This window comes from Cervus elaphus, chromosome 10 (assembly GCF_910594005.1).
Source record: "Cervus elaphus chromosome 10, mCerEla1.1, whole genome shotgun sequence".
NCBI lineage: Eukaryota > Metazoa > Chordata > Mammalia > Artiodactyla > Cervidae > Cervus > Cervus elaphus.
In genome coordinates this window covers 18301151-18327791 of record NC_057824.1, presented here as the reverse complement: position 1 = coordinate 18327791, position 26641 = coordinate 18301151, and the positions used below count along the sequence as shown (strand labels likewise).

General features: G+C 61.3%; 2 protein-coding genes across 3 annotated transcripts; both read right to left on the bottom strand.

Moving 5' to 3' along the window:
• Window positions 1–104: 104 nt before the first annotated feature.
• On the bottom strand, window positions 105–20628 carry GLIS2 (GLIS family zinc finger 2). Of its 2 annotated transcripts, none has more exons than XM_043914200.1 (7): window positions 20432–20628; window positions 6439–6682; window positions 5359–5531; window positions 4630–4806; window positions 4408–4541; window positions 4191–4309; window positions 105–2881 (listed from the first exon to the last, which is right to left on the bottom strand). In XM_043914200.1, the coding sequence occupies exons 2-7, from the start codon at window positions 6608–6610 to the stop codon at window positions 2082–2084; spliced, it is 1575 nt and encodes a 524-aa protein (XP_043770135.1). In that variant the 5' UTR covers window positions 6611–6682; window positions 20432–20628; the 3' UTR covers window positions 105–2081. The 2 variants fall into 2 exon arrangements, with proteins under 2 accessions (XP_043770135.1, XP_043770136.1); XM_043914201.1 differs by lacking the exon at window positions 20432–20628 and adding an exon at window positions 6868–8568.
• On the bottom strand, window positions 9145–24741 carry LOC122702143 (collagen alpha-1(I) chain-like). Its single transcript, XM_043915635.1, has 10 exons — window positions 24719–24741; window positions 21258–21553; window positions 20818–21057; window positions 20077–20649; window positions 19604–19705; window positions 18687–18744; window positions 13236–13409; window positions 10963–11207; window positions 9796–9924; window positions 9145–9482 (listed from the first exon to the last, which is right to left on the bottom strand). The coding sequence occupies exons 1-10, from the start codon at window positions 24739–24741 to the stop codon at window positions 9145–9147; spliced, it is 2178 nt and encodes a 725-aa protein (XP_043771570.1).
• Window positions 24742–26641: the final 1900 nt, after the last annotated feature.

Sequence of the window (26641 nt, the reverse complement as noted above, 5' to 3'; positions counted from 1 at the left end):
GGAAGCCCCAGAGCAGGGCCTCGGCCTGGGCGGGGGACCCCAGAGCCAGGCAGGAGGTGGTCTTCCCAGCATGGCCCAGCTCCTGACACATCTAAGACAAAGCATGTTTGTAACTCACTTTTATTCCGTTTCTTTATAAACTTCCTCTCACATGGAGGAATATATTGTTATAGTCATTAGCTTATCTCTCTTTTCTTTTTTTAAACTCTATGCTAACAGCAATGGAGCCAAGAGGAGGAAAAACATAAGCTACGATAGAAAGGCACTTAGAACCTGTTAGAATACTGATATCCTGGAATGTGCAACAACAGACGGACAACAACGACACGCACACCGGCCCCCTCGGGCCTGGTCTATCACCGAGTCACATGCTGAGCTAATGTCGCCTTCCTATGCCCTGCTCCTCTGCTCCTGGGGCTTGAGTCCAACCCCTCACCCCAAAGGGGACTTAAGGCCTGGGGCCCTTGTGGGGGTGGGGGGCCTGGGTCCGGGGGGGTGCGCGAGGGAAGGAGACCAGCTCCCTCCTGCTCTGCTTGTGGCCCCTTCAAGGGGCAGAGCCAGCACTGCGGGCCCGTCAGCGGGCCAGGTCAGGGTGACCCCTCTGGGATAGAAGGGCGGTCCAGGAAAGGGCGGGTGAGCAGAGAAGCGGCAGGGAGACCCCAGGACTGCATGGGGGCCAGTGGTCCCCCTGCAGCCCCGCAGCTCCCCCGTCCTGCAGCTGGGACATGGAGGGTGTGGCCCAGGGCAGGGCCAAGGCCAGGACCTCCCAGACTGAAACTGGGCCCCCGACGGGAGGGAGCACGAGGGCCCAGGGCGGGACACGAGACGAGCTGCTGCCCCGTCAGGGCCTGGTGGGGAGAGCCTGGCTGCTGGGCTGGGGTAGCAGTGTGGGCTCCAGGGGCATGTGGAGCCCCCGCACCCTGGGCTCCCCTGGTTCCCAGAGTGGGGACATGGAGGGCAGGGGCTCAGTTCAGAGAAGCCAAAGGAAGCAGGCCACACGGCCAGCTCTCCCCTCTGGCTTCCTCTGCCTCCACGGCCTCCGTTGGCTGCCTCGCTGCCCCACATCCCTTGTCGAGCCCGGGTCCTTCCGTCTGTCTGTCCATGGCCACTGGGACTCTCCCATGCCTGGCACCGGCCTGGAGCCCCCTCCCCTGTGCCGGCTCTGCCTTGGCGCCCCCAGAACAGAAGCCATGTCTCGGCCCGGGGTTGTCCCTAGCCAGCCTCCCCGCTCTAACTGCCCTGCAGGCCTCCACTGTCCCCGGGGCAGGGTCCCAGGCCAGGCCCAGCCCCGCCTGTTCCCTGAGCTGGGCACCTCTCCCGACTCAGGGCTCCCTGAAAGCAGAGGGATGTGGAGGCAGACAAGCAGCCAGCCCGCTCAGAGCAGGGACCCCCACCTCAGGCAGTGTGCTAGCCACCGCAGACGGCAGGCAGTGGGGGGCAGCTGGTCGAGCGGGCCTCCCTCCCTCAGCTGGGAGGCGCCTTGTCATGGGGGGAGGTGGCTTCTTGCTGTGGCTTAGCCGCGGCCTGCGTCTGTCTTGCTCTCCCTCTGGAGGGTGGACCAGAGGAAGAGGGGTCGGGAGCCTCCAGAGCAGGGGCCCAGTGAGTAAGCAGGATAGGGTGGGGCCTCGATCCCAGGGGGCTCCTCCCAGCTCACCACTGAAGGCGGTGAGAGGGAGCCTGGGGCCAGCGGGGAGGGCCAACACCACCCCCAGCCCCACCCCCACGGCTGGGTCAGGGCTGGCAAGTGGGCAGGGGAGAGAGGGTGACCTGCCCAGCTGGCCATGGGATGAGGGAGACAACCAGAGTGGGTAGGGGGAGGGCAGGCGTGGGCCGGAGATGAGCCAGGCCTCAGCTCCCAGGAGCACGGCTGTCCGCCGGCCAGCAGACCCGGTTCCCCCACCTCAGGAGCCTGGGTGCCCACAATGCCCTACTAGCACCATCCTTGCTGCCCAGGGGTGCCCCCAAGGCAGGAGGACATTATTGCTATTTCGCAGAAGAGTTTCCGTTCGTCGTCGGGGGCAGGCAGGCAGGGCTGGGAGCCACCGGCTGGGCTGCAGGTGGTCCGCGTCCACCGAGCGGGTTCAGTTCACCACGGCCGGTTTGAGCAGCACGGAGCCTGGCGGGATGACCACCCAGCCGGGGGCGAGCGCCTCTGGGCTGCTGGCGGCTGAGTTGACGCCCGTGGACAGGTCCAGCACAGTGCCCGGCAGCAGGGGCAGGCCGTCGGGGCTGGGCCGGGAGCGGCTGCCCTCAGTCCTCTCCAGGGGGGTCTTGCGGCCCTCTGAGCCCAGGGCCCTGGCCTGCACGGCCCCACGCCCCTTCTCCCCCTCGGCCTTGCCGCCAGCGGAGCCAGCGAGGAGGGAGACCACGGGCAGGCCCAGTCCGCCGGCCCCAAAGGGTGAGGGCAGCAGCGGGTTCTTGGCCAGGTTGAGAGGCAGGACGGGGCCGGGCAGCCCAGGGCCCATGCCTCCCGCACCCCCGGCGCCCCCGCCGTTGCCACAGGCCAGGGCACTGAGGTCGAGGGGGCCGGGGGCCAGGGGCAGGGGCAGGCCGGGCAAGCCGGGGCCGCCGAAGAGGGCAGCGGGGTTGGGGATGATTATCTGCGCCCCGCTGACGTAGGGGCTGCCGTCGGGGGCGGGCAGCGGGGGCTTGGGGGGCGGGCGGAGCTGCAGGAGCTCGTGCTGCTCGTGGGACACAAAGTGGCCGTGGGCCTTGATGTGCTTGCGCAGCGAGCTGGGGTCCGTGTAGCGCTTGTGGCAGCCGGGCATCTTGCAGTAGTAGGGCTTGTCCACGTAGTGGGTGCGGGTGTGCTTGAAGCGGTCGCTGGAGTTGGAGTAGCGCTTGTTGCAGCCCTCGTAGGGGCACACGTAGGGCTTCTCGCCTGCGGGCCGGGGCGGGGCCTGCGTCAGGGGCTTCCGGCCGCCCAGGCCAGCCCCGCCCGCCCACTCAGCCACCAGCCGAGACGGCCCGAGAACGCAGGCCCCAGCACCTACACAAGCTCTGACTCCGGTGGCCTGGCTGTATGTACCCTCGGCCTTGGGCCTATGCTTCAGGCTGTGATGACAGCGACCCCTTTCGCAAGTAATGACATAGAGACCCTGCTGGTGCCTGGCTCACAGTGAGCGCACAGGGGTGCCCTTGACCCTGACTCGGCAGTGGCCCCAGGTTTACACCAGGGCTTCCCTCGTGGCTCAGACAGAAAAGAATCCGCCTGCAATGCAGGAGACAGGGGGTTCAATCCCTGGGTCAGGAAGACCCCCCCAGAGAAGGGAATGGGAACCCACTCCAGTATTCTTGCCTGGAGAATCCCATGGACAGAAGAGCCTGGTGGGCTACAATCCCACAGTCCCCATGGCGGGGTCCCAGAGTTGGACACAACTGAGCGACTTAACACTTTCACTTCACTTTCACCAGTGGCTCCAGGTTTAGTAAAGGGCTGTCCCCGCCGACCAGGGCTGGCCAGAACCCCACAAGGCTGTGAGCTTTTGAAAGTGCCTCGAGTATAAAATATACACCAGAGGGACTTCCCTGGTGGTCCAGTGGTTAAGAACCAACCTTGCAACACAGAGGACGTGGGTTCGATCCCTGGTCGGGGAACTAAGATTCCCACATGCCTCAGGGCAACTAAGCCTGCGTGCCACGACTACAGAGTCCGTGCGCCGGCAACGAACAATCTCTCACGATGTAATCAAGACCCGTGGCAGTCAAATAAATTAATAAAATATACCCCGGAGTCTGCAGACTTTGTAGGAAACGAAGAATTTCAGTGTCCCATTGATGTTTTAATATTAAAATGATTGCATTTTGAATATACTGGGCTCAAGAGAATGTATCATCACATTAATAATTCATCTCACCGTGTATTTCTTTGTACCTTTTTTTCTTGCGATGTGGGTGATTCGGAAATTTAAAATTAGGCGTGTGGCTCTGCTGGCCAGTGCTGGCCCTACTGTGCATGCCGGGGTCCGTGAGGGGCAAGAGGACACGCCGCAGTCAGAGGGGGCACAAGTCGACAGCCACACGAACACAGTGCGGAGTGTGACGCAGGAAGACGTGTCTGTGCCCCAAGAGCATGTGGCGGGTCTCCCCCCCACAGGACAGGTGCCCCCACCCCCAGCAAGTGGTGCTCGGGAAGGGATGGCCACAGAGTGGGGTGCGCGCCCATCCCCTGGCTGCGGAGGGGCCCTCACCTGTGTGTGACCGGTTGTGGATCTTCAGGTTCTCCAGGCGGGAGAAGCTCTTGCTGCAGGTGGGGCAACGGTGCGGCTTCTCGTTGGTATGCGTGCGAATGTGGATAAGCATCTTGTACCTGCTCCAGGGGGCGGGGCGGGGGGGAAGGGGGGTGGGGAGCACGGCTCAGCCGCTGGACACTTGGGCCCCCCTTCCCGCCCCCTCGCCCCCCCTCACCTGGCATTGAAGCCGCGGCCGTGGCGGGCGCAGCCCTCCCAGTGGCAGCAGTAGCCCGCGTCCTTCTCGGGCTTCACATGGTAGTCGTTGACGTGGTCTACCAGGTCTTGGAGGAGCTCGAAGGGCTGGTTACACTGCGAAGGCCAGGAGTGTGCTGAGCCCGCGAGGGGGCCGCCCGCCCTGGACCCTGCCCCGCCCAGCTCCGCCTGGCTCCCCGCTCACCTTGGCCCAGCGACACACCAGCTGCTTGGGCAGGGGCAGCTCTGGCGAGAGGCACTTGTCCTTGGGGGGCGTGAGGAAGGAGGAAGCAGGCAGATGCAGGGCCCCCCCAGAGCCCAGCGGCAGGAAGAACTGGAAGGAGCTAGGGACACCGTCCAGGTAGCGCAGCGGCTGGAGGTCCTGGGGGAGGTGGGGGGCAGAGAGGGTCAGCAGCTGCCCGCGGGCCCGCTGGCCCAGATCCCTGCCCGCCTGGCCCATCTCCTTCTGTCTGGGGGCTGAGCGGTGCCCCACACCGGACAGGTCCCATCCCAGCCTCTGGTGCCTGTGCATAGGACCTCTGTGGAAAGAGTCTATGCAGACGTAAGTTTAGAGAATGTCAGGCTGGCTAGGGACCCTAAACCCAGTGACCAGTGTCTCCACAAGAGAAAGAGGGAGATTTGGAAACACACACAGAGGGGAGGAGGCCATGTGATGACAGAGGCAGAGAGAAGAGAGACGAGTGACATGGCCACAAGGCAAGGAGCGCCTGGAGCCGCCAGAAGCCAGAGGTGGCCCGGGAAGAGCCCTCCAGAGCCTTGGGAGGGCGCAGAGCCCCTTCAGCACTGTGATTCTGGACTTCAGCTTCCAGAATAACACACTGCTGCCATTTTAAACCACGCAGTTTGTGGTCCTTTGTAACACTGGCCCCAGGAGGTAACTGCACCGTCTCGAGAACGCATGGCTCCCCCTTACCGGGCCGGCGGGCGCGGTGGGCAGGTCCCCATTGCCCTGGCGCTCGGGGGACAGCGAGCTGCTGCCGTTGGGGGAGTCCAGCCCAGACGGCGGCGACAAGCTGAGGTCCACCAGGGGAGCGGCTGAAAAGCGTCCCTCCACCTTCTCGGGGAACTTGGGGTTCAGCAGGAAGCCTAGGGCAAAGGCAGGATTTGGGGGTACTGGGGCCAGGAGTCCCGGCAGGCCAGGCCCTCCTGCCCGTGACTCCTCCACTGTGACCTGGAGCAGATGCTAGCCATGGCGCCCCCATCCCCAGACACCCCGGAACTCAGGAATCGGAGACTCCACAGCCAACAGGCATGACGTTCTCCAAGGTGGGAGCCTGGCCATCAGTTAAGACAGGAAGTACTCATTTTCAGATGGGGGTGGGCTGGCACACAGGGTAAATAACTGAATATGAACTTGAATCCAGGGCCCCTGGCTCCCGTCACAATGTCAGGTAAGAACTTGACTCACTTTCCCCCCGTTCCCTTTCTGCCTCAGTGCCCCCTTCTGTAACATGAAAGGTTTGAGCTGGGTGGCCCAGCTCAGATATGGTAGATCCGGTTTTCAGGGTCCACATTCAGAAATGGAGCGGAAAAAAAAGAAAGAAAAAAAAAAGAAAAAAAGAAATGGAGCAGAAGACCTGAGCCTCAAGTAACCCCCCACCCAGAGAAGCACCTGCTGGGCTTGGTCCCCCGTCTGCCTGGCTGGCTGACCACACTGCCTCAGAGCCCAGACGCGGGGCCACAAGGCCTTCTGTTACCACCTGTGCATCCCCTGCTGCCCCTTAAAGCTCCCCCAAATCCACCCAGAGGCCTCAGTCTGAATACTAGCTCTGCTGAGCCAGCTTCGGGAGCTGGGCTAGTCAGTCCCCTCCTCCCAGGGACAGTGTCTCCTGCAGAGATGAATTGCTGAGAGGGTGGGCAGACAGTGTCGGGGGGGGGGCACCCTAAGTGAGGCTGTGAGGGGCTGCGACAGCGTCCAGGTGGGCCCATTGGGGGACGTTTTTTCCTATCACCAGGGCTCCAAGATCGCTGCTTCTGCCCGGGCGTGCAGTACCTGAAGGCGGGGAGCCCGGGGACCCGGGCGTGGGGCTGTCGTCCGCCAGACCGAGCTCCCTGTGCAGGGCTCGGTGCCGGGCTGCACTCAGCGTCCTCTCCCGCTTCTCTCTCGCCGCCCGGAGCTTGGTGATGCTCAGCTTCAGGTCGAGCGGCTCGTCCAAGGAGTGCATGGTGGTGGGGGCCAGGGGGTGGGGGCGGCAGCAGGCAGCAAGGGGCTCCGGAGCTGGTATTCAGGCAGGAACCTGAGAGCAAGCAGGAGCTGTGCTGTGACACTGGGACCCCAGACTCGTCCTCGGGCTGCGACCACTAAAGCCCACAGGAGCAGAGAGGCAGTGGGCATGGGGCAGTGTGAAGGCTGTCTCCCGGGCACAGAGACCCTCTCGGTGGCCCCGGACAGCAGATATATCAGAGAGAGCCAACCACCGACCTGGATCTAACGCGTTCACTTCCCACGAGGCTTTCTGGGAAGCAAAGCTCACAGGGTCCAAGCCTGCCATGAACGAAGCTTTAGCGACAGCTTCAAGCTGCAGAGCTAGGCAGTCGCACAGCCTTCAGACTCAAGGCCAGATCTTCTCCCTGGAACTGGCCGGGCAAGTCCCAAAGGTCATTTCTGACTGGGTGGGAGGTCATGCCTGGGATACATGCCTGATCTGAGCTGGAAGACCCAGAACCAGGCCAGAAGGGCAATGAGTGTCCTCCCAGGTAGCCCTCAACGGGCCTAGCTACTGACCACTGGGCCAACCCCTCTAGGCAGCCCCCTAGGCAATTCCAAGGGATTGAGACCCAGAGCCTGTCCCAGGCAAGCCTTGCAAAGCATGGCCTGGTCCCAAGGGCTGGGCGGACAGACGGGTGGCCTTGAGTTCCAGGGCAGAGGGCCCCACAGGCTTGGGAGCCAGAGGCGCTGGGCCACCACCAGGGGGCAGCTGTGGACCATGGCCCAGCCAAGGCCAGGGTAGGGGGAAGTGACCAGCTGTCTAGTGGTTAGTAAAACACATACATACATAATTTTTAAAATACTGATGATACTCTTATTTTGAGTGGTGCATTTTCACCGCTTCCTTAGAATTTCTCAACGGCGTAACATTCTTCACATGTAAAAAAACCCAAGAGGAAGGTCAACTCTTCATTCCAAATTCAAACATCATTTTTTAACAGCAGCACGCTTTTTTAACTTCACACGCTGGGAAACGCTGTTTCCTTGTGTTTGTTCATTGAGATGATTGCACCCTGACAATCTATCTGCCAAAGAAGATAATCCCTGCCGTTCACCAAATCCAGCTCTTCACAATTTTACACAGAACATCCCAAGACCACCACTTGGTAAAAAGACTCTATTTTTCACTAGTGTGTGTGCTTGCTGAGCTGCCTGGAGCTCTTTTCATGGAGCAGGGAACCATGTTCCCAGTCATCTTCTCCAGGACAAGCCCCGAGGCAATGCTAAACCAGCCTTGCCCCAGCTACAAGCCTCCGCTCATTCATCTCCCAGACAAGACCCTGTGTGCACACAGGTCACAAAGTCCTCACTTACAGCCCTCTGCTTCTGAGGACACATCCCAAGGCCCCAGCACATGGCAAAACAACGCTGGAGTCTCTGAGCCTGGAGAGGGGCTGCATTATCAGAGTATTGGTGGTTGGCCGTGGGACTGAAATCTGTGACTTGCCTTGTCCCTCCATCAGGTGGGAGCTGACAGGTCTGTGTGGATGAACCTGCAGGGCATGCATAGGTCGGGAGTTCTCAGTGATGCCAGGGGCTGGGACCACACTGCCACCTTGTCCCCTTTAGGACACCCCTAGACAGGCAGGTGGGTGGGTGACAGTGATAAATGGACCTGGGTCCCCTTCACTCTTCCTCTGTCTGGGCAGGGAGCTGCCCTCTGCCTGACCCCTCCCCCCCCACCGCCCCAGTGATGTCTGTCTGTCTGTGTGTCTGCCTGTCCCTCCACCTGTTTATTTTTAGACACAAGCCCAGTCCAACCTCCCTGAAGCTCCTCTGTGCTGGGAGCCTGGAAAGGGAGGGAGGAAGGAAGTAAATATTTATGCTGATTAAGAATTCAGGAGCCAGGAAGGGCTTGGTGGCCTGGTCCTTCAGCTGGCCTAGGGCCACAGGCCTCCCCACAGCCTCTGTCCCCCGCCCCCCACCCGATCTCTTGGAGAAGACCACAAGGGCAGGATGGTTTGGGAACTGGGAATTCAGACTGACACTGACTCTCACCGGCGACACTGCTCAAATAACATCTTTCGGCACCTGCCTACTGCACCCCACCCCACCCCAGGTCCCCGCCAGAGGGGAACCAGGGAGGAACTAGAGACTTGCATAAGACACTGCCTCAGCTCAGAAAGAGGGAGGACCCCAAAAGGAGCTAGTCTCCCAGGGTGAGGCTGCGACTCCAGCACCCCCTGAATCAGCAGACCCAGTCCCCAGAGACCCCACCCTAACCCCCCCACTTCCTGCCACTGGTCCTGCCACTCCTAGGAAAGGAGGAAGGATCAGCCCCCCAAACCCACAGCTCCCAGCACTCCCGCACCCCAGGCTGTCCCCATCCATCCAAGGGAAAGACGCCTGTGACCCTCCTTCCTACTTTGACCGTGGCCAACCTGGAAGTGGCCCCTTTCACCCCCCACAGGCAGGGGGGTGGCCAGTTCTGGGCTCGGGCTCTGCTCTTTGTTCCCGGGTTGGATGAAGGGGGGCAGGCGAGAGCTAGGGTCACTTCTCTTGGGCCTCAGAGGCCCTGAGCGGGACGTACCAGTCCCGGGGTTCTGGCGCGGCAATCACCCCTCTGGAGGCCGGCCAGCCAGCCATCACCAGATTGATTATTGGGGGTGGGCGGGTGGACACTCGGTGTTTGTTTTCCGGATAAGGACTGGGACCCGCCTCGCCGAGAGCAGAGGCAAGTTCCTTAGGCAGCGCGAAGCCCAGAGAGGACCGGTGCCCAGCGGGTGCCGCTCGGAGCCCGGCTGCAGAAGCCCCGGAGCAGTTTCCCGCTAGTCGCGAGGTGACCCCACGAGCGCCCTGCTCCCGCGGGGTCGTGCGATCCCCGAGCGCTGGAGGGGGCGGTTAGGGAGGCGGCGCCGAGGTGGCCGCGCGGCCGGGCGCCGTAGCTCCAGCTGCGAAAGGAACTAATTAGGGCGGAGGGAGCGGGAGGAAGCGGCGCGGGGCGGGAGCACGCGGGGACCACCGGGGCGGCGGGGGCGGGGCGGGGTCACCCCGAGGGTGGGCCGCGCTGGCCCTCGGGGGGCCGGCCCCCGCCCCGCCGCGCCCGCCGGCCTGGCGCAGACAATGGCCGCTATTGTGCGCCCGCCGGCCGCGCGCAGACGGCCCCCAGCTGCAGCGCCCGCAGCGCTGGGCCGCCCCTACCTGGCGGCGCGGCCAGCCCCCGGCGGAGGGGCGGGGCGAGCGCTCGGCTGGCCCGGCCCCTGGGGAAACTGAGACCCGGAGAAGGCCCCGCCTCCGCCAGGTCCGGCGGCAAGGGGCGGAGCGCGGATCCTAAAAGGGAGGGGGTGTCTTTATCTACCACGCTCCCACCCTGTGCCGGGAGCCATCTCTGCGCCCCGAACCCTCTAAAGCCGCTTCTGTTGAGCACAGATGAGGAAACTGAGGCTCAAGGTCACCAGGCTAATAGGAGCCGCTGGCAGGAACCTGTTCTGGAGAAAGCCAGTCGTCCCTGCTTGGGAGAGGCCCGCTAGCTGGCCCCGAGCCGGGAGAAGGGCCGGTGTGGATGGAGGCATTGAGCTCGGCACACCCCACTGAGAGGCACTCGGGGTCTCCTTGGCAAAAATAGAGGATAGGGTCGGCTGTAAGATGGCCCCCACCGCCCCGCCCACCCACAGCTGCGAGGAGCCAGGTGAGTGGAAACCAGGATAGCAGTGTTGTCAGGCAACAAGAGGCACACCCCTTATTCCCGGGTGATGGGTGGTGGTGGGGGTGGGGTGTAGTCCTGACTCTGCCCTTTGGTCAGCCATGACCTGTCCAGCCTAAGACTTGGGGACAAGGGCCCAGGAGGCACTTCTCAAAAGTCCACGTGGCTTTCTTGCTATGAAATGAAAGCAGAAGCAAGTCCCTGGCTTCCCCTGTGCCCATCGGCTCCCACCTGCTCAGAGGATGTCCATGTGTCTGGTACAGGGACCAAAACCATCAGTACAGGGGTCCTATGGGGGGCGCTGAGGGCCGGGAGGGGAGGCCGCTGGCCCACATTGCACAAGTAGGTGGCAAGCCTGGGACTGGAAGCTGAGGACGAATATCACCACCATCCGCCAGCTGTTGATGGTCGGGCAATGTACAAGCACCTGTTTAAGTCAGGTGCTGTTTCATCCCCATTTTACAGATGCAAAAACCGAAGCTTGAATTGTCCCGGGTCACACAGCTTCTCTCTGGCAGAGCTGAGTTTCAAGCCCAGGTGAACCCAGAAACCATGTTCACCCATCAGCCCCCTGGGGACCCCTGGATGTGGGAAGGGGCAGGCAAAGGGGTTCTGGCTTCCCACCCCCTGCCTGCCCAGGGGTTTGTGGGAGCTGCATGCCGAACCCCGAGGGGCAGCAGGCAGTGAGTGGGCACTGGAGGGGCCCACTGTTGGGGGGCCCAGAGGGAGGCTTGGAGAGCTGAGGGCAGACATGCTGCCAAAGCAAACGGCCCCACAGCCCCGCATTCCTGGGAACCGCTGCTGCACCCTGCTCTGGCCAAGGGCTCCGCCCTCCTCAGCCGCCCAGAGGCGGAAGCCGGAGGCAGGGGCAGGCCTCATCTCCTCCTCGGACCCCCGCTTCCTGAGCAGGCTGCAGAGCGGGGCTCCAGTATGGGTCCGACCACCCGGTCTCCAATTTGGCTCTGCCATGTCCTGCCCGAGTGAGTCAGGGCAAGTCACCTCCCAGTCTGGGTCTCATTGTCCTCATCTCTAAATGAAGATGATGATAATACTGCAGGGAGTGGCACCCCACTCCAGTATTCCTGCCTGGGAAATCCCGTGGACAGAGGAGCCTGGTGTGCTACATCCAGCCCATGGGGGTCGCAAAGAGTCAAACATGACTGAGCGACTAAACACACACACAACAGTGTAAGACGCCCCCCCCTCCATTGGATTTTGGGGAGAAATCAATACGATGATGCCCATCCAATGATTACTTAGTGCTTCCCTGTTATATAATGTTCAGCACCTAGAACAGTGCCGGGTGCATAGTAGGTGCATAATTAAACTTGTAAATGAATTGTCACCAGCACTTGAGTCCCCCAAGTCTTTGACCAGTTGGGGAGCTGTGAGGACAGAGGGCACCGGCCCTCCTGCTGTACCCACAGACCTAGAGTCTCGCCCTCACCTGGGAGAACCCCTGCTTCAGCTGAGGACACAACTACACAAGCTTGTGCCCCTCAGAGGGAAGGCCGCAGGCCCTGCTGTCCCACAGGGTGGCCCCAACTGGCCCCAGTCCGCTTCCAGAACCCAACTGCATCAAAGAGAGAGCGCTGGGAGGCCCCGGACAGTCTCTGAGCAGCCCTGGAAGAAACAGCCTCCTCCCAGGAACCAGAGAGGGGCTTATCCTGAGGGCCCGTGCAGGTCCCAAGAGAAGGCCCAGTGCGGGGCAGACAGCACTTCCTGGAAGAGCGTGGGGTTTCGCCTTCCCCAGGAACCTCCAGATGGGAAAGCAGACCCTGCCCTCACCCCAAGATGGGCGCTCAGCCAGCACACGGATTGGAGGGGGGGCAGCTTCTCCAGGTCCCCTGGAGGCTAGACCCTGCCCAGGTGGGAACGCAAGGGCTCCCAGGTGACACAGTCAGGGCCAAGCTCTCTGCTAAGCCATAAAGGCCTCGGGAAAGCTCCCAGCTGGGCAGCTCCTGAGCAAGGATGCAGGCTGGGAGCCCCCACTTGAGTCTGTACCCAGAGTCACCTGGAGGAGGGCATGGCAACCCACTCTAGTATTCCTGCCTGGAGAATTCCATGGACAGAGGAGCCTGGCAGGTTACCGTCCATGGGGTTGCAGAGAGTTGGACACACGCACGCCCCTGCATGCCCCTGGGGCTCTTGTTAGTGGCTTATGGACCTTAGGGACCCAGAGTCTGGTTATCAGGTCCCAGTCTCCCAGCCACCACCCCTCTGCGACTTGGTTTCCTCATCAGGAACACAGGCGCCATGGATAAGGTGCCAGCTCACGGGGCAAGCTTGCCTGGCACCTGGCACACAGGCGGTGCCAGCAACTGGTAGCCCTGAGGATTCTTGTTCCCAACCCTGGGCTGGGGGGGTGGCCCACATAGTAACTCCAGGGTCACCCCGATGGGTCAGGCAGCACTGCTGCTGCAAGGCCAGCAGCTGGCTCGCCCACGCCCCTCCCCAGCTCCAGTTCCCTAGGATCCACACTTCCCTCCCCAACGCCAGCAGGGTGACACCAGGCTGGGGTGGGGGGTGCAGCTCAAACACAGACACACACAGACACACACAGACACACACAGACACACACACACACCCGTCCAGCTGCGGGGCCCAGCCTGGCACAGAGGCCTCCCCTGGCCGGGTGGCTCCAAGCCCATCAAGGCGGGCCCCCGCCCCCTGCTGCCTGCCCGCCCGCCTGCAGCCACCTTTGCACAACTATGTCTGGTATTTTCCTGTCTGCCCAGCTTGGGGGGGAGGTGGTGCGTGGGGTTGTGAGCACTGCCCGCACCTGGGCCTGGGCCAGAGGGGAGCCCGCCAAGCAGCCCCCACGCCCGGGGCCAGGGGTGGGGGGGGGGGGCGCGGGTGCAGAGGGAAGGGCTGGGCCCTGGGCCACCCAGATCCCAGGGAGGGGCCGGCAGCAGGGGAGCCAGACGGAGACACACACCCGGAGGCAAGGCTCAGGCACGGCCCTGGACCCTGCCAGGCAGCGCCGCTCACAGTAGGCGGGCAGCGCTGGGCGCTCGGCCAGTGCTCTTGAGGGCCTGCAGAGGCGTTGGCCAGCAGCCCACGGGACATGGTTGGGCACCCCCAGACATAGAGGCACACGCATGTGTCACACCTGTGCACGCCGGACATGGCAGGTAACCCGCGTCAGGGTCCTGGACCCAGGACTCTGGGCTTGTGGGTGGGAGCAGGGGTGAGGCCCAGTCCCCACCGAGGAGGAAACACTGCGCTTCCCATACTGACCCTGGTTGCAGGACGAGCCCAGGAGTGCCTCCCATGTCACCCCACAGCCCCGGGATAGGGATCAGGCCCACTGGGAACAGCACCCACCAACTCACGGGGCAGGAGGCAGCCAGCGGGCTCTGGACTTCGGCCCTTCCCTCCGCTTCATTTACCAGCTACTCAGTTATGCATTCCAACACCAGGCCCTCCACTCGGTCCTGGGGGCCCACAGATGAATGAGAATGAAGGTCACCCAGCCTGCACAGAGGTGAACAGTGTCAGGAGGGGGCTGCTAAGATCCCCATGGACAGGGGGCGGCGGGCCAGGAAGGGCCAGCATGCCTCCTGTGTGCCATCTTGGTCCATCCTCAGGACCCTGGGAGTTAGGTGCTATCCTCTCCGCTTTCCAGACAGGGAGACCGAGGCTCAGAGTGGTTCTGCTATCTGACAAAAATCACAGAGCTTATCAATAGCACAGCTGGGATTCACCTCCAAGCTCCAAAGCCCACAGTCTGCACCCAACACAGAAGAGGCCTGGAGGTGTGGCCCCAACTGACCCACAGCAAGTCTCTCTGTCATTCAGCAAAGGAGGAAGCCCAAGAGAAAGGCCAGGCCAGTGGGCAGTGACCTGGAGGGCACTGGGGAGCCATGGAGTACTCTATACAGAAGACTGCCGTCTTCCTTACCAGCCCATCTTCTATCCCCAGACTCTCCCACTCATCACCTCCTTTCTCAGGATTCCCTGCCTCTTGCCAGCCTGATACTCCCGCCTTGGGTGCTAGCTCCTGCCCCACAACCTTCCACACTTCCATATTCTCCTCCAGCTGCTACCCTCCTCCGACCTCATCCAGCAAGTCTCCCCGGATTCACCCTCTCTGATCTTTGCCTTCTGCAGCCACACGTGGGCTGTTTTTCCAGGTGCCTGAGAGTTAAGCAAGGGACCTGCCTCTGTCCCCACACTGCTGAGGGCAGCCTCCCCAGCCTTCACTGCCTTGTGCTGCCTGGTACAGGTGCCCTGGTCCAAGTCCTCACTAATGCCACTCCTACCAGAGTGAACTGGGCAGCAGTTTAAGTGGGGTGTGCTGGGGACTCAGACCCAGAGAACCAGGCCTGCTCCTAATTTGATGTGGACAGGAATCTGGGCTTCAGTTCCCCCATCAGTGAAAGGAGGGGGCCAGCCAAGAGTAGGACTAGAGCTTGAACTTCCAAACCATCCCTCTAAGGGCACCATCATACCTGCCCTTCACTTTTCTCAAACACCTGGTACTGAGAGTTTGCTGAGGGGATGAATCCATTGGTGGTACCTACCAGCCGGGTGAGGTGTTGGGGGGCTTAAGGCCCAAAGAGAGAAGTTGCTTGCCACACAGGCCTCCTCCTCCTGGTTTGGGGCGAGAGACCCAGGAACAGATCTGGGTGGTGAGGGTAAGGCATAACCCTGGTGGATAACCCTGGTGGGTAACCCTGGTGGGTTAAGATGACCAGAAGGGCCCAGTTCCCCCAGCTTCATCTCCTGCCACCCCCTGACCCCTCCAGCCTTGGCACAGAGCCTCCCCAGAACAGCTGGCTTAGACCAGGCCCAGCAGGGGCTCCAGCACGAACTCTGGACTCCGCCCCCGCGCCCTCTTCCCAGCCATCCTGCCCCGCCTCTGCTCCCAATCTGGGTAGGAAAGCAAGTCCAGAAGCCAGGGGCCATCTCTAAACCCAAAGGGAACGCCCAGTGGGTGGGGCCGTGCCAGGCCTGGCCTGTTTCAGGCTCTTGGGGCCCAGGGCCCACGGAACCACTCAGGGTGTCCATTAGGTGTCCTGAACCAGGGAGTTGGGGGCTCGGCCTGGAGGAGGAGATAGCCAGCAGCACTGGAGTGGGGGGCACTTTGGAGCAGGCCGGGCAATGGGGGGCCCCACAGCCTGTGGGGAGGGGGACATCACAGCTCTGGGTCAGCAGCCGGGAAGCATGGTGATAGGGGTTGGATGGGGGGGTCGGGGGGGGTGTCCTGGACACAGGAAGGAGTGGCCCTGGGAAGAAATTGCTCAGGCAGGCTGGGACTTGCCAGGCAGACCCAGGTGGACCGTGGGGGGAAGGGAGAGAGGCTTCCTCCCGACACAGCTGCCCCCACACTGTGCCGAGGACGGGGGCAGCAGGGAATCAGGAGGGGCTCCTGGACTGAACTGACATTTCAGGGGCCGGGGCCATGCAGTCTGAGGCTCTGGCTCCCCTCTGGCCCTCTCTGACCCCAAGTGACCCTGGGCCAGGCCCTCAAGTCTCCAAGCCTCAGTGTCCGCCTCCCACCTCCTTGCTGCCAGAGTCCCAGTGGAATGCTAGCCTGTGACCCTCAGTCAGCCAGGCAGGAACGTCTTCCTGGAGGCTCCCAGGGCTGAGTCAGGCAGCTCAGCAGTCTCCTGGGGCCTCCGCAGGTTCCCACCCGCCCTTGGCCGAGACTGGAGGAGGGGGCTGGGGGCCGCGGGCCGGGGCTGAGCCCTTCTGCAGACAGCCATCTGCCATGACTAGAGTTCCGTGGACACACGCAGGTCACACGCCAGGCCTGCCCTATGCAGGGGACTACCTGGTTGTCTAGCAGGAAGACAAAGGACCTTTGGAAGCTCCAGCCAACCGCACCCCCCCCACCACTCGCGCCATGGTTATGTCCCTGGAAGAGTCTCAGCTCCCGCTGCCCATCCCCCACCAGGGGCACATGGAGCAGATGGAAGCCCTCCCCCATTGGAATCACCTCCCATCTCTGCCCTGGAGGCCCCTCCCCGCCTGGCTACCAGTTAACCAGACCCTCCATCCATCAGAGGGGGAGGGGGAGCAGAGAGCCAGAGCTCCCTGCCCCTCAAGGTGCCCAGAGCCAGGGCCTCTATCCGGCCCAGCCTGAGGAAGCTTGAAGAGACATGTCCCAGGCAGAAGGCAGGTCAGACTCCGGGGAGGGGGGCTGCCCGGAGCACCCTGGGAGGGTCCCACAGCCCCAGAGCTGGAATGGGAAAGAGGACTAGGGTCCCCTGCAGCCCTGGGCCAGGCCTCGGCTCCCCCATGGATAAGTCTGGAGCTGAGGCCAGGAGGATCAGTGCCAGGGAAAGGATGGAGGCGTGGGGCCCGGTGCATGCAGCTGCTATGGCCAGCTCGGGCTCCCCTCTTGTGCCAGGCTGGGAAAGTGGCCACCAGACCCCACCGCCACCCTCCAGAGCCATGGCAAACCCAGGAACTCAGGCCCAGACACCGTCAGCCCTCCTCCATCCTGTGCCTCGGTTTCCACCAAAAAGGAATCAGTGGGTCTCTCCAGGAGGCTCGTATAGCATTTCAGATGATGGATGTCAATGCCTGCGATGGCCACTGGAAGGCATCCTGTGGATTTTCTCAGGGAGCTGTTAGAGGCATTCCCCCACTGCAGCTCCATCCTCTGACCCACTTCACCTCCCCACCCTCACCCCCACCCCCACCCCCAGGACCTTAAGCTGGCATTTTTACTAGTTGGAGAGACAGCAGGGGTTTGTAGGGCCAAGTTGGAGCCTAGAGAGAAATCTGGGTCTACTCCAGACTGTGCCACTACATAAGACACCCCCCTGACCCAAGTAAGTCCTTTCCTGTCCAGGTGTCAGGTTCACCCCAACCGTGGTTGATTAGCAAAGCACGAGTGGTCCTGGTTGAAAGTGCAGGTCCCTGCCCCCAGAGTGGGGCTGAGGCAGCCACCTGGGAAACCTCGGGGGCAGATGTGCCTCAGGGGCCTTGCAAAAGTTTTGATCTCTCCCACCCAGGGCTGGCAGTATCCACCTCTGCCTGGCCCTGGCATTCTCAGAGAGCTCAGCCCGGGCTGCAGCCCATCTCTAGGACCCTTTCACAAGCCCAGAGTGGGGAGGCAATTTGGGTTGGGGGAGATCAGCATCTTTTGGCTGGCCCCTGAGGCCCCCCCCCCCCCCAGCAGCCATGGACACCTCCCACCTCTGAAAAGGGAGCTAATCGAAATGGAGGACCAGCCAGCATCTTCCAGGGGTCACCCCTCTGGCCTACTGTGAAATGTAAAATAACAATAACCCCAACAGAGGAAGACCCAGCCCCACTGCGCCCAGCTCAGGGCCTCTCCACTGCAATCCGAATTTCCCACTTGGTTAAGGGGCCTCCTCAGCACCGCCCAGGACACGGAACCTGGGGAGACGTAGGGCACTGGAGACAGCCCCCACCACCAGCGTTGCCTCTCAGCGCCGGGGTGTAGGGGCCCACCCCAAACACCTCCCAGAGAGCTCAGCTACACGCCCCAGCCCCGCATCTGGTCCCCCAGCCACAGCTGTCGTCACCCTCGCCCATCCTGGGATTGCCCCAAACTCTGCCTGGCACCCATCCCCGCCCTCTCGCCCAAGTGGGAAACTCAGATGCCAGGCAAGCCAAGCCAGGGTAGATGGAAACGCACATGGGAAAATGTTGTCAGGAAAAACACATTCTTCCTTCTGTACCGCAGCTCAGACCCTGGGAGAATTAGGTGGTCGATGACACTCCCACCACCTGGGCCAAGGCCAGGCCAGAAAAGGAGGGGAGAGGGATCCACAGGGTGGGGCTGAGAGGGGTCCAGGCCCTCTGACACGCCCCAGGGAGGGGCCCTGGCAGACCTCTGTTTTCCCCAGGCCAGGGTGCACCGTCGCCCTGTCACCCTCTGTAGGAAGGCGCTCCCAGCGAGGAACGGAGCCCGGGCAGGAGAAGACATCGCTGTGGCTACCCATTTGCAGTTGGGCTTTTCAGAAACAACAAAAGCCTTTGGGGTGGGGGGGCGGGACTCAGTTCACACGATTGTTTAAAATGAGGTTTCTGGATGTCTGTGGCATTTGGTTATTCATCCTGGCTCCACCCACAGATAATTGAGAGTTGGCTTTTGTTGGCCTTAGCCCCCCCTCTCAGTAGCCCCCCCTACCCCTAGGTCTTCTCGTGGACTCTGCAGTTCAGGAAGATCACCTTGTACAACCCTTTGGTTTTACAGATGAGGAAAGTGAGACCCAGAAAGGGGAAGAGTCTGGCTTGCCCAAGGACCCTTGGGAGTTGGTGGCGGAGCCAGAAGTCAAATCCAGGACGTCAGACTCCCAGGCCAGGGGCTTTTCCCACTCACCCTCCAGGCTGTGGCCCAGTTCCAGTGAATCCCCCAAAGCCACTGACCCCAAAAGCAGTGGTGCCTGGAACCGGGGTGACTCACTGTCTGGCTTCCTGGGGCACCTCCTCCCCACCAGTGAGGGAGAGACTGGCAGGTGTCCCTGTATAGAGAGCCAGGAGCAGGGAGAGCCCCCCCACCCACCAGAGATCCTACAACAGGGTCACTCTGGGGCCGAAGAGCCCCAGCTGGAGGGATTTAACATCAAAGGTCAAAGGTCACAGACAGGGAAAGGCGGGCAGGCATAGGGGTCAGAGGGTCAGCGCTAATGGCAGCTCCGGAAAGGAGGGGGAGGGGAAGGAGCTAAGGAAAACAGGGCCGCTCCCAAGGGGTCCTCAACTCCCATAAACCGTGCCCAAGTCCCTGGCACTGTCTCCAGCTCAGATGACTGCAGACAGGGTCAATCCAAGCTGGGCTGGAGCTCAGAAAGGGGTGTCCCCAGGAGGGGGGGTCCCCAGGTGCAGCCCTTCCCCCTGTGCGGGCCAGAGCCAGCTGGGAGGCCCAGCCTGGGCCCAGAGGGGAGAAGGAGCAAAGGGGAGGCTCGGAGATGGTGGAGAGGATGTGTGAGCAGGGCTGGAACAGATGTGGCAGTGGGCACACCGAATCCCCTTCCCCGAGCTTCTTCCGAAGCTGCCCATGAAGCCCCACTCTCCCTCCTGGATGCCAGTACCAGGCATTCTGGATCTTCAGATGGCTGCCTCCAAGGACCACAGCTCTGTCCCTGGCCCAGACCAAGAACCATGGGAGCCCAGGCCTTGGCCAGGTCCCCAGCTGGCCTGGCTGCCCCCTCAGTGTCAAGAGCTCCCTCCAGAGCCAAGATCCTGGGCTGTGATGGCTGGGGGCCCAGGGCTCCTCCCAGGATCCCTTCCCGCTTCCCAGGCCCCAGGGTAGGGCTGGGCAGCTCCCTGCAACCATCCCTGCCCAGGGTGGCAGGCCAGGCGGGCCCTCCTGGACAGGCCTACCGGCGGCAAGCTGCCCTGCTGTGGCCTGAGTACCCGGCTGGGCAGGGCAGTGTGCCAAGGCCTCCAGGTGCCAGCCTGGATTCCAGCCCCATCCCAGGGGGCCTGTGGGGAAGCAGGGCGCAGGCATCTCCCTCCTTCGGGATGCACCTGCCTGGCCCCCTTCTCCCGCCCCCTCCGGACCCTCCCTCAGGCAGGCTGGAAACCCCTGCCCTCCCCACTCAGCCAGGCCCTCCTGCGTGCACGCGGATAGCAGGGAGGAACAAGTGCTGGACAGGACGCCAGCTCCCAGTCCTGACCCCCGGGCCCGAGGGAGGCCGGGGCGAGCCAGGGGCAGCAGGCGGAGGCTTCCCTAGACCCGGGAGGAGGCACCTCTCAACTCCCGTCCTAGGAACAGCCCCGCCGTGGGAAGGGGCTGCTGCCCGGCTGCCCCAGACAACTTCGTGCCTGGCCTTGGGGTGGGGGGGCCCTCTCACCCCGCAGCGCGCCCCCCGCCGCCGCCGCCCAACTTCCCTGCCGAAGTTTGCTCCCTCCTGGGGCCCGGCCGCGGCTCTGCCCGGCCTCCGGACAGACGGAGGTAAGGAGGGAGGAGAGAGAGCGACGGAGGGACGCGGCCGGGGGAGCCGGCGAGGGAGGGAGCGCGCGAGCCAGCGAGGAAGGGAGCGAGCGCTGGGGCCCCGGCGAGGGCTCACAATGGCCCGGGGCGAGGCGCGGACTCGCGGGGGAGGCGACCCCCGGGTCCCGCAGCCCCCGCCGACAGGCCAGCCCCTCCCGCCGGTCCCCTTCCCCGCGGCGCGATGCCCGGGGCGGCGCGGGGGGGGCGCTTCTTACCTCGGCGGCGGGGGGCGGTCGGTCTCCCGGCTGCGGGCTCCGGCGGTCGGGGGCGGCGGGGGAGCGAGCGGGGGAGGGGGCCGGGCGGGCGGGGGCCGGGGCGCGAGGCTCACGGGGCGCGGGCTCCCCTGGCACGGCCACCCGGCGCCCGGCCGCTCCGCCACATCTGCAGCTCCGGCAGGGAAGGTGGCCGCGGCGGCCGGGCCGTGCGGGGATGTCTTAGAGAGGGAGGGAGGAGGGAGCCGGGAGGAGGGACCGGCAGGCCGCGGAGGAGGGGGAGGAGGAGGGGCGCGGGGGGCGGCCTCCCCCCCGCCTCCCTCCCCCGCTGCTTCCCTCCCAGCAAACCCCTCTCGCCGCCGCGGCCCCAGGCCCGGGGCGCCAGCTGCCAGGCGGGGCGTGCGCGTCGGGGGGAGGGGGCGGCCGGGAGCCGGCGCTGGGCCGGGGGAGGGGCGGAGGGGAGGAAGGGAGGGTGGCGCGGCCCCGGGGAGCGGGAACCGGGAGGGAGGGGGCGCCGGGCCGCGGCCGGGCCGCGCGCGCGTCCTCTTCTGCCCCATCCTCGGGTCCCCCCCCCCCGCGGCCCCGCCCCCGGCCGGAGGGCAGCGCTAGGACACAGCCTGGGAGGTGGCCTGGGGGTGGCGGGCGGGCGGGGGGGTTGGCGGGGAGGGACGTCCCGCCCTCGGGGAAGCCCGGAGAGGGGGCGGCGCGCGGAGGAGGACCGGCGGGAGGGCGTGTGGGCCCAGAGGAAAAGACCCGAAGACCGGGAAGATGGAGGAGGTCGCGGCGGCCGAGGGGGCGGGGGCCCCTCGCCTGCCTCCCGCGGGGTCACCTTGGCCAGGCCCCCCGCGGCCCGGGGCGGCGGGGAGGGCGGCGGCAGTGCCTCTCCGCGGGCCCTGATTTCTCCGCCCAGCCCAGTTCCAGGAACGCGCGGGCAGCGCCGGGCGGGCAGAGGCCCGGGCTCCGGATTCGGGGCGGCGCAAGCGAGGGTTCGAAGCTGGTCTCAGCCCCTCCTTCCCGTCCGACGTCGGGCTGCTGGCCCTCGCCTGGTCCTCGGCCTCAGTTTCCCTCTCGGTGGAATAGGGAGGAGTCCCCACCGCGGTCTTGGTGCCAGCAGTTGGGGACAACCTGCATGATCAGCGCGAGCGCCTGCGAGGGTCGTGGATCGCGCCTGGCCCCAGTGCCCAGCGCGATGCGGGCAGTTAGGAAGTGCAAGGAGTGAGAAATCGGCTGCAGCCGGCTACGTTGATTTCTACCTCCTGAGACTGAATCCCAGACTCGAATTCTTTAAGTGTGTTTTGTTTGGGTCAACCCGGAGACCCCGCCCAATTATCTTCTTGCTGTCTGGTGGCAAATCTTGGTTCAAAAACAAACCCTCCTGGTGTTGACCAACGCTGCCAGTTGGCCGTGAGGAATCCGGGAGAGGAAAACCATCCACTCTAAGCGAGGCATCTTGACTCTGGGTGTAATTTTGCCTTCATTCGTGCGGTTGGTGCCCGGCTAGAACCTGAGAGGAGCAGGTCTTCATCACTCAGCGTCCTCCGTGCCTGGCACCATGCTCCCGCACATAGTAGGTGCTCAGGATATGTTTCTCGGATGGACGCAGAGCAGGGGCTCATTGCATCTTAAGTGGTCACGTAGGTATAGTAGGGCTCACGGCTGGTGGGTGAATGGGCACATAATTGGTGCTGTGAGCTGTTATGTGGGCAGGTAGTAAATGCTCATTACATTTCCAGAAAACGGATACATAATAGGTTGCATAAATGGACAAGTAATAGGTACTCATGACCGTTGCATGAACAGACAGGAGGCCGTTGGGTGATCCATGAAAGGCCAGTAGGCCCGTACCATTTGGAGGTGACCTCCCCTGTCCCACCCCACCCTCGTTTCCCAGTGTGAATAATGTGGAGTGAGGCCGGGTTAAACATTAGCCGGCAGATGGTCCCGAGGGAAGGCCAGCTTCGGGAACTAGCACCTCCTAGGAGGGGGCTGTTAAGGGCCAACGCTCTGGGTTCTGGGTCGGCTGACCAGCCAGTGCGTGGGGAGGGGCAGGGGCCGAGGGCCGCAGAGCGCCCCCTTCCGGCCTCCCGGATTCGGCCCTCAGGGGGGCCCTGGAGTGTAGGGCCTCACTTCCCAGTTGGCCCTGCAGGCTCCAGCTGTGAGGGAGTGCAGGTGTAGGGTAAAAGGTACACAAGGGGCTAGTTTTATATCTGTTAAAAGTGCTTATGGAAGGCTTATAGGATGCCAGCGACAGCAGGGACAGATAGTGAACAATCCCAGCCATCCTTGCCCTCCTGGGTCTCACAGTTCAGCTTCTAGTGATTCAAGTGAAATTCACAGGTCTCCACACTATGAGGGGACCTGACCACAAGAAACCTTAACCCGTGAGGACCTTTCTCATTTGTTTTTCTGCTCCCCTGTGTTTTCATGGACAAGCTCGTTGCTCCCAGTGAGAACTCTGACTTGGAATTCCCACATTTGGATGGTAAAAAATAATATCTCCTTTCTGAGGTTGTTGTGGAGATTAAATGAGGTATATTCTCAATATACATTAGCAATCACTACTAGGAATCAAGAGGCTTCCCAGATGGCATTAGTGGTAAAGGACTTGCCTACCAATGCAGGAGACATAAGAGACACAGGTTTGATCCCTGGGTGGGGAAGATCCGCGGGAGGGGAGGGTGAGGGTACAGCAACCCACTCCAGTACTCTTGCCTGGAGAATCCCATGGACAGAGCCTGGCAGGCTACAGTCTATAGGTTCACAGAAGTCAGACACAACTGAAGCAACTTGGCACATATGTATACCCACAGCAGGTATCATTAAGCCTGACCCACTGCTTTTCAATTCCAGGACCCAGTTGGTGTCCCCTTAGCTGCAAACAAACCCCTAAATTTGGCACCTGCAAACCCAACAAGAATGAGGAACTCTATATAAAATTTTGGTGGAGTCGACCCAACCAGAAACCCCCAATTCTCAGCCAGACCAGTTTTTTCTCTGAATGAGATGCTTTACTTTCATTATATTCACAATAGCCCTGAGGGTGGGTCCTATGATTATTCCCATTTTGCAGAGAAAGAAACTGAGGCAGAGATTAACATGGCCAAGGTCTTACAGAAGGAGACATAGACCAAGTTGTGGTCTCAATCAATCTGAGTCCAAAGCATTTGTTATAATTGCGGCCTCCCTGGGGCATCAGCTAAGTGATGAGATGGAGTATGGGACATTTCAGAGGGCCAGTCTCAGAGAGGGTTTTTCATGGTATCCTTTTCTGGGAGGCAGCACCTGTTATAGCAGTTAGGCCAAGCATGGCTTCCTCCTTCTAAGTGAAAGGTGGGTGAACAGGGATGTCACCCTAGTATGACACTAGATCTCCTCCCTTCAGGAGCCCTTATTCTGAGTACCCATCCTTTGCCACCTGCTCCCCTCCCGTGTGTTACATACTGTCTCTTCTATTAGAGCATAAATTCCCTGAGAAGTAGGACAGGGGACAGTATCTGCTTTATCACCCCCTCTACAGGGTCCTGCCCAGGGCCTAGCATCATCATAAATATTGTTATTAGAGACTGAAGGTTTGTGTCCTCCTCTGTATTCATATGTTGAAGCTCTACCCCCACCCCTGATCTGATAATATTTGCACATGGGGCCCTTAGGAGGTAATTAGGTTTAAATAAGTTCATGCAGTCCCCATGATGTGATCGGTGGCCTTATAAGAAGAGGAAGAAAGTTAGAGCTCTCTCTTTCCCTCCCTTTCTTCCTTTCATGTGAGGACACAGCAAGAAGGTGGCCGTCTGCAAGCAAGGATGTGAGCTCTCACCAGGAACTGAGTCTGTGAGCACTTTGATCTTGGACTTCCAGCCTTCAGAAGTGTGAGAAATAATGGTTAGTTAAGCCACCCAGCCTGTGTATTTTGTTATAGCCACTGGAGCTAAGATAATTGCTAATATATTTGGGAGCTGAATATTGTCCCTTAATCCTTCATCAATGAATTTTTTTTTTTGCCATGCCGCGTGGCTTGCAGGATCTTAGTTCCCCAACCAGGAATCAAACCAAGCCCCGCCCTCCCCCTATCCCGGGTAGTGAAAGCACCAAGTCCTAACTGCTGGACCACCGGGGAATTCCCAATAAACATTTATTGAACATCTCCTAGGTTCCCATCCATTCAAACAGATGCCTATTAAACTGTTATCACGTGTTCATTCAACAACATTTATTGAGGGTCTGCTGCGTGCTGGGCTAGCAAACTCATCCAGGTTTCCAAGGGGATCACTCAGTCTAGGGTGGGCTCCTTACCTGTCAGTACCCAGAGGGGACATGGCTCGCTCATTCACACACATGTACCTGCCCACTTAGTACATGGCTCCTCGGTTAACACATGATGAGTTTCAGTCCAGCAGAAACTCAGCTGTATAAATACAGTTCTTCTCTTTCCAGAGCCTTTAATCTATTCAAGGGGCTGGAATTGAATAATACAAGACAACATGTGAGCCTGAAGACTTGTTTCAGATGTAGGAGAGGTAATAGGAACCAGGATAGATGAATGGTATCTATCAAACCCCAAACTCTAGCCCTTAACCTCAGCCAAGTCATCAACTCTCTCTTACTTTCCCTGTTTGGGAAACGGTGATCCTCATGCCTGCTATGGGGCTATATGAGGCTCTACTAAGAGCAAACACAAAGGGCTGGAAGGGAGAAACAGCACCGCAAATGGTAGCTGTGCTGTTATTATTAATGAAGCCTGCAATCCACTGTGAGTGGGGCCCAGGCACAAGGATGGAGCCATGGCAAGAGTGAGATCAGGGTGACTTATTAACCTTGAGCAGGCAGCCTGGAGAGCTCTCTCCCTGTTGGCGCTGGCTTGCCATGGCTGCAAGGCTGGGGCTGACTATGGGTGGGGTGTTTATTCTGGGAATCAGCCCTGACTGTTCCTCACTCTCAGCTCCAAAGAAGGGCTTTGAGTCAGAACTGAGGGCCCTGCTGGGCCCAGCATGTATGACCCAGCCCACCTGCCAGCAGGGCCCCTGGCTGAGAACGCCTGGGAGGCACAGCCCCCAGGGCCAGCAGGGTCTTTTGGGTTTGAGACACACTCTCCCACTGGAGACACACCTGACCCCTAGAGGGCCTGAAGCACTCAGCTTTTGGAGTTTTGGAGGCTGAGCTCTAGACGCCAGCCTGGAGTGAGGCTCCTGGGCAGGGAGGGACAGAAACTGGAGGTGGGGGTGTCCATGTTGGCTTTTCCACCCCTAGAAGTGCCCCCAGCTCCTTTATCAGGGCTTCATGGACATACACCTGTTCAGTCGCACAAGCCTGACACTTATCAGGGCTCATCCACCATCAAGGGTGATTTTGGGCTTCCCTGCATTGCAGGAGACTCCGGGTTCAATCCCTGGGTCGGGAAGATCCCCTGGAGGAGGAAATGGCAACCTGCTCCAGTATTCTTGCCTGGAAAATCCTAAGGACAGAAGAACCTTGCAGGCTACAGTCCCTGGGGTCGCAAGAGTCGGACACGACTTGGCGACTAAACCACCACCATACTTCACCGAATGTTCTGCCTTCACCATCTTGGGATTATTAATAATTTTGAACCGACCCAGTGCGTTTTCATTTTTTCAGTGGATCCGGTCCATTGTGCAGCCTGTCCTGCCCCGTGCTTTGTCTCCCCCCCCCCCCCCCCCCCTCCCCCAGTCTGGGGCTTCTCCAAGTGAAGGAGATTTTCAGATCCACCCCTTAGCCACGCCCAGCCAGCCAGGAGTGCCTTAAGTAAGCCCATTTCTTGAAAGGGGTGGGGGTGAGCACCTGCCACTTCAGCCTAACGGTACCAACCTTTCCGGAAAAAAGCCCAAGGCGTGGGGCTGTGTTGGTGGTGGGTAAGTCACTCAACTTTCTGATCTTCTGATTATTGAGACAATGTTTTATTTAGCTGAGTTGGACTATTGGGAGGATTAAAGAGGTAGTTCATACAACACACAGCGCTTGGTGGAGTAAGCGCTTAATCCATTAGAACTATTATCAATATCGTTTTTAAAAAGGAGGATTCTTACAGGCACTAACTTGGAGAGAGGGAGGGGAAGGGTCAACCCCATCCCTACGGACCTGCCCCCAGGAAGGAGGAGCCGCCCCTCCCCCGACCCCGCCCCGCTGTCTTCCGAGGGAGGAGACCCCACCGTGGTAGGGACGAGGGGGCGGAGGAGCGGGAGCGACACATTTTTGAGTCGT

What these genes read in the sequence shown, in the direction of transcription:
- LOC122702143 (XM_043915635.1), bottom strand. Translation starts at nt 24,741, where the DNA reads ATGTCCCCTCTGGGTACTGACAG. An exon ending in CGACGCGCACGCCCCGCCTG is followed by an intron (nt 20,650 to 20,817) that starts GCAGCTGGCGCC and finishes TCCCTCTCTAAG; the next exon opens with ACATCCCCGCACGGCCCGGC. An exon ending in GGGGCTGGCCGCGCCGCCAG is followed by an intron (nt 9,483 to 9,795) that starts GTAGGGGCGGCC and finishes CGCCCCCTCCAG; the next exon opens with CGCTCGGGGATCGCACGACC.
- GLIS2 (XM_043914200.1), bottom strand. Translation starts at nt 6,610, where the DNA reads ATGCACTCCTTGGACGAGCCGCTCGACCTGAAGCTGAGCATCACCAAG. An exon ending in CCCGGGCTCCCCGCCTTCAG is followed by an intron (nt 5,532 to 6,438) that starts GTACTGCACGCC and finishes CCTTTGCCCTAG; the next exon opens with GCTTCCTGCTGAACCCCAAG. An exon ending in GGCCGCGGCTTCAATGCCAG is followed by an intron (nt 4,310 to 4,407) that starts GTGAGGGGGGGC and finishes CCCCTGGAGCAG; the next exon opens with GTACAAGATGCTTATCCACA.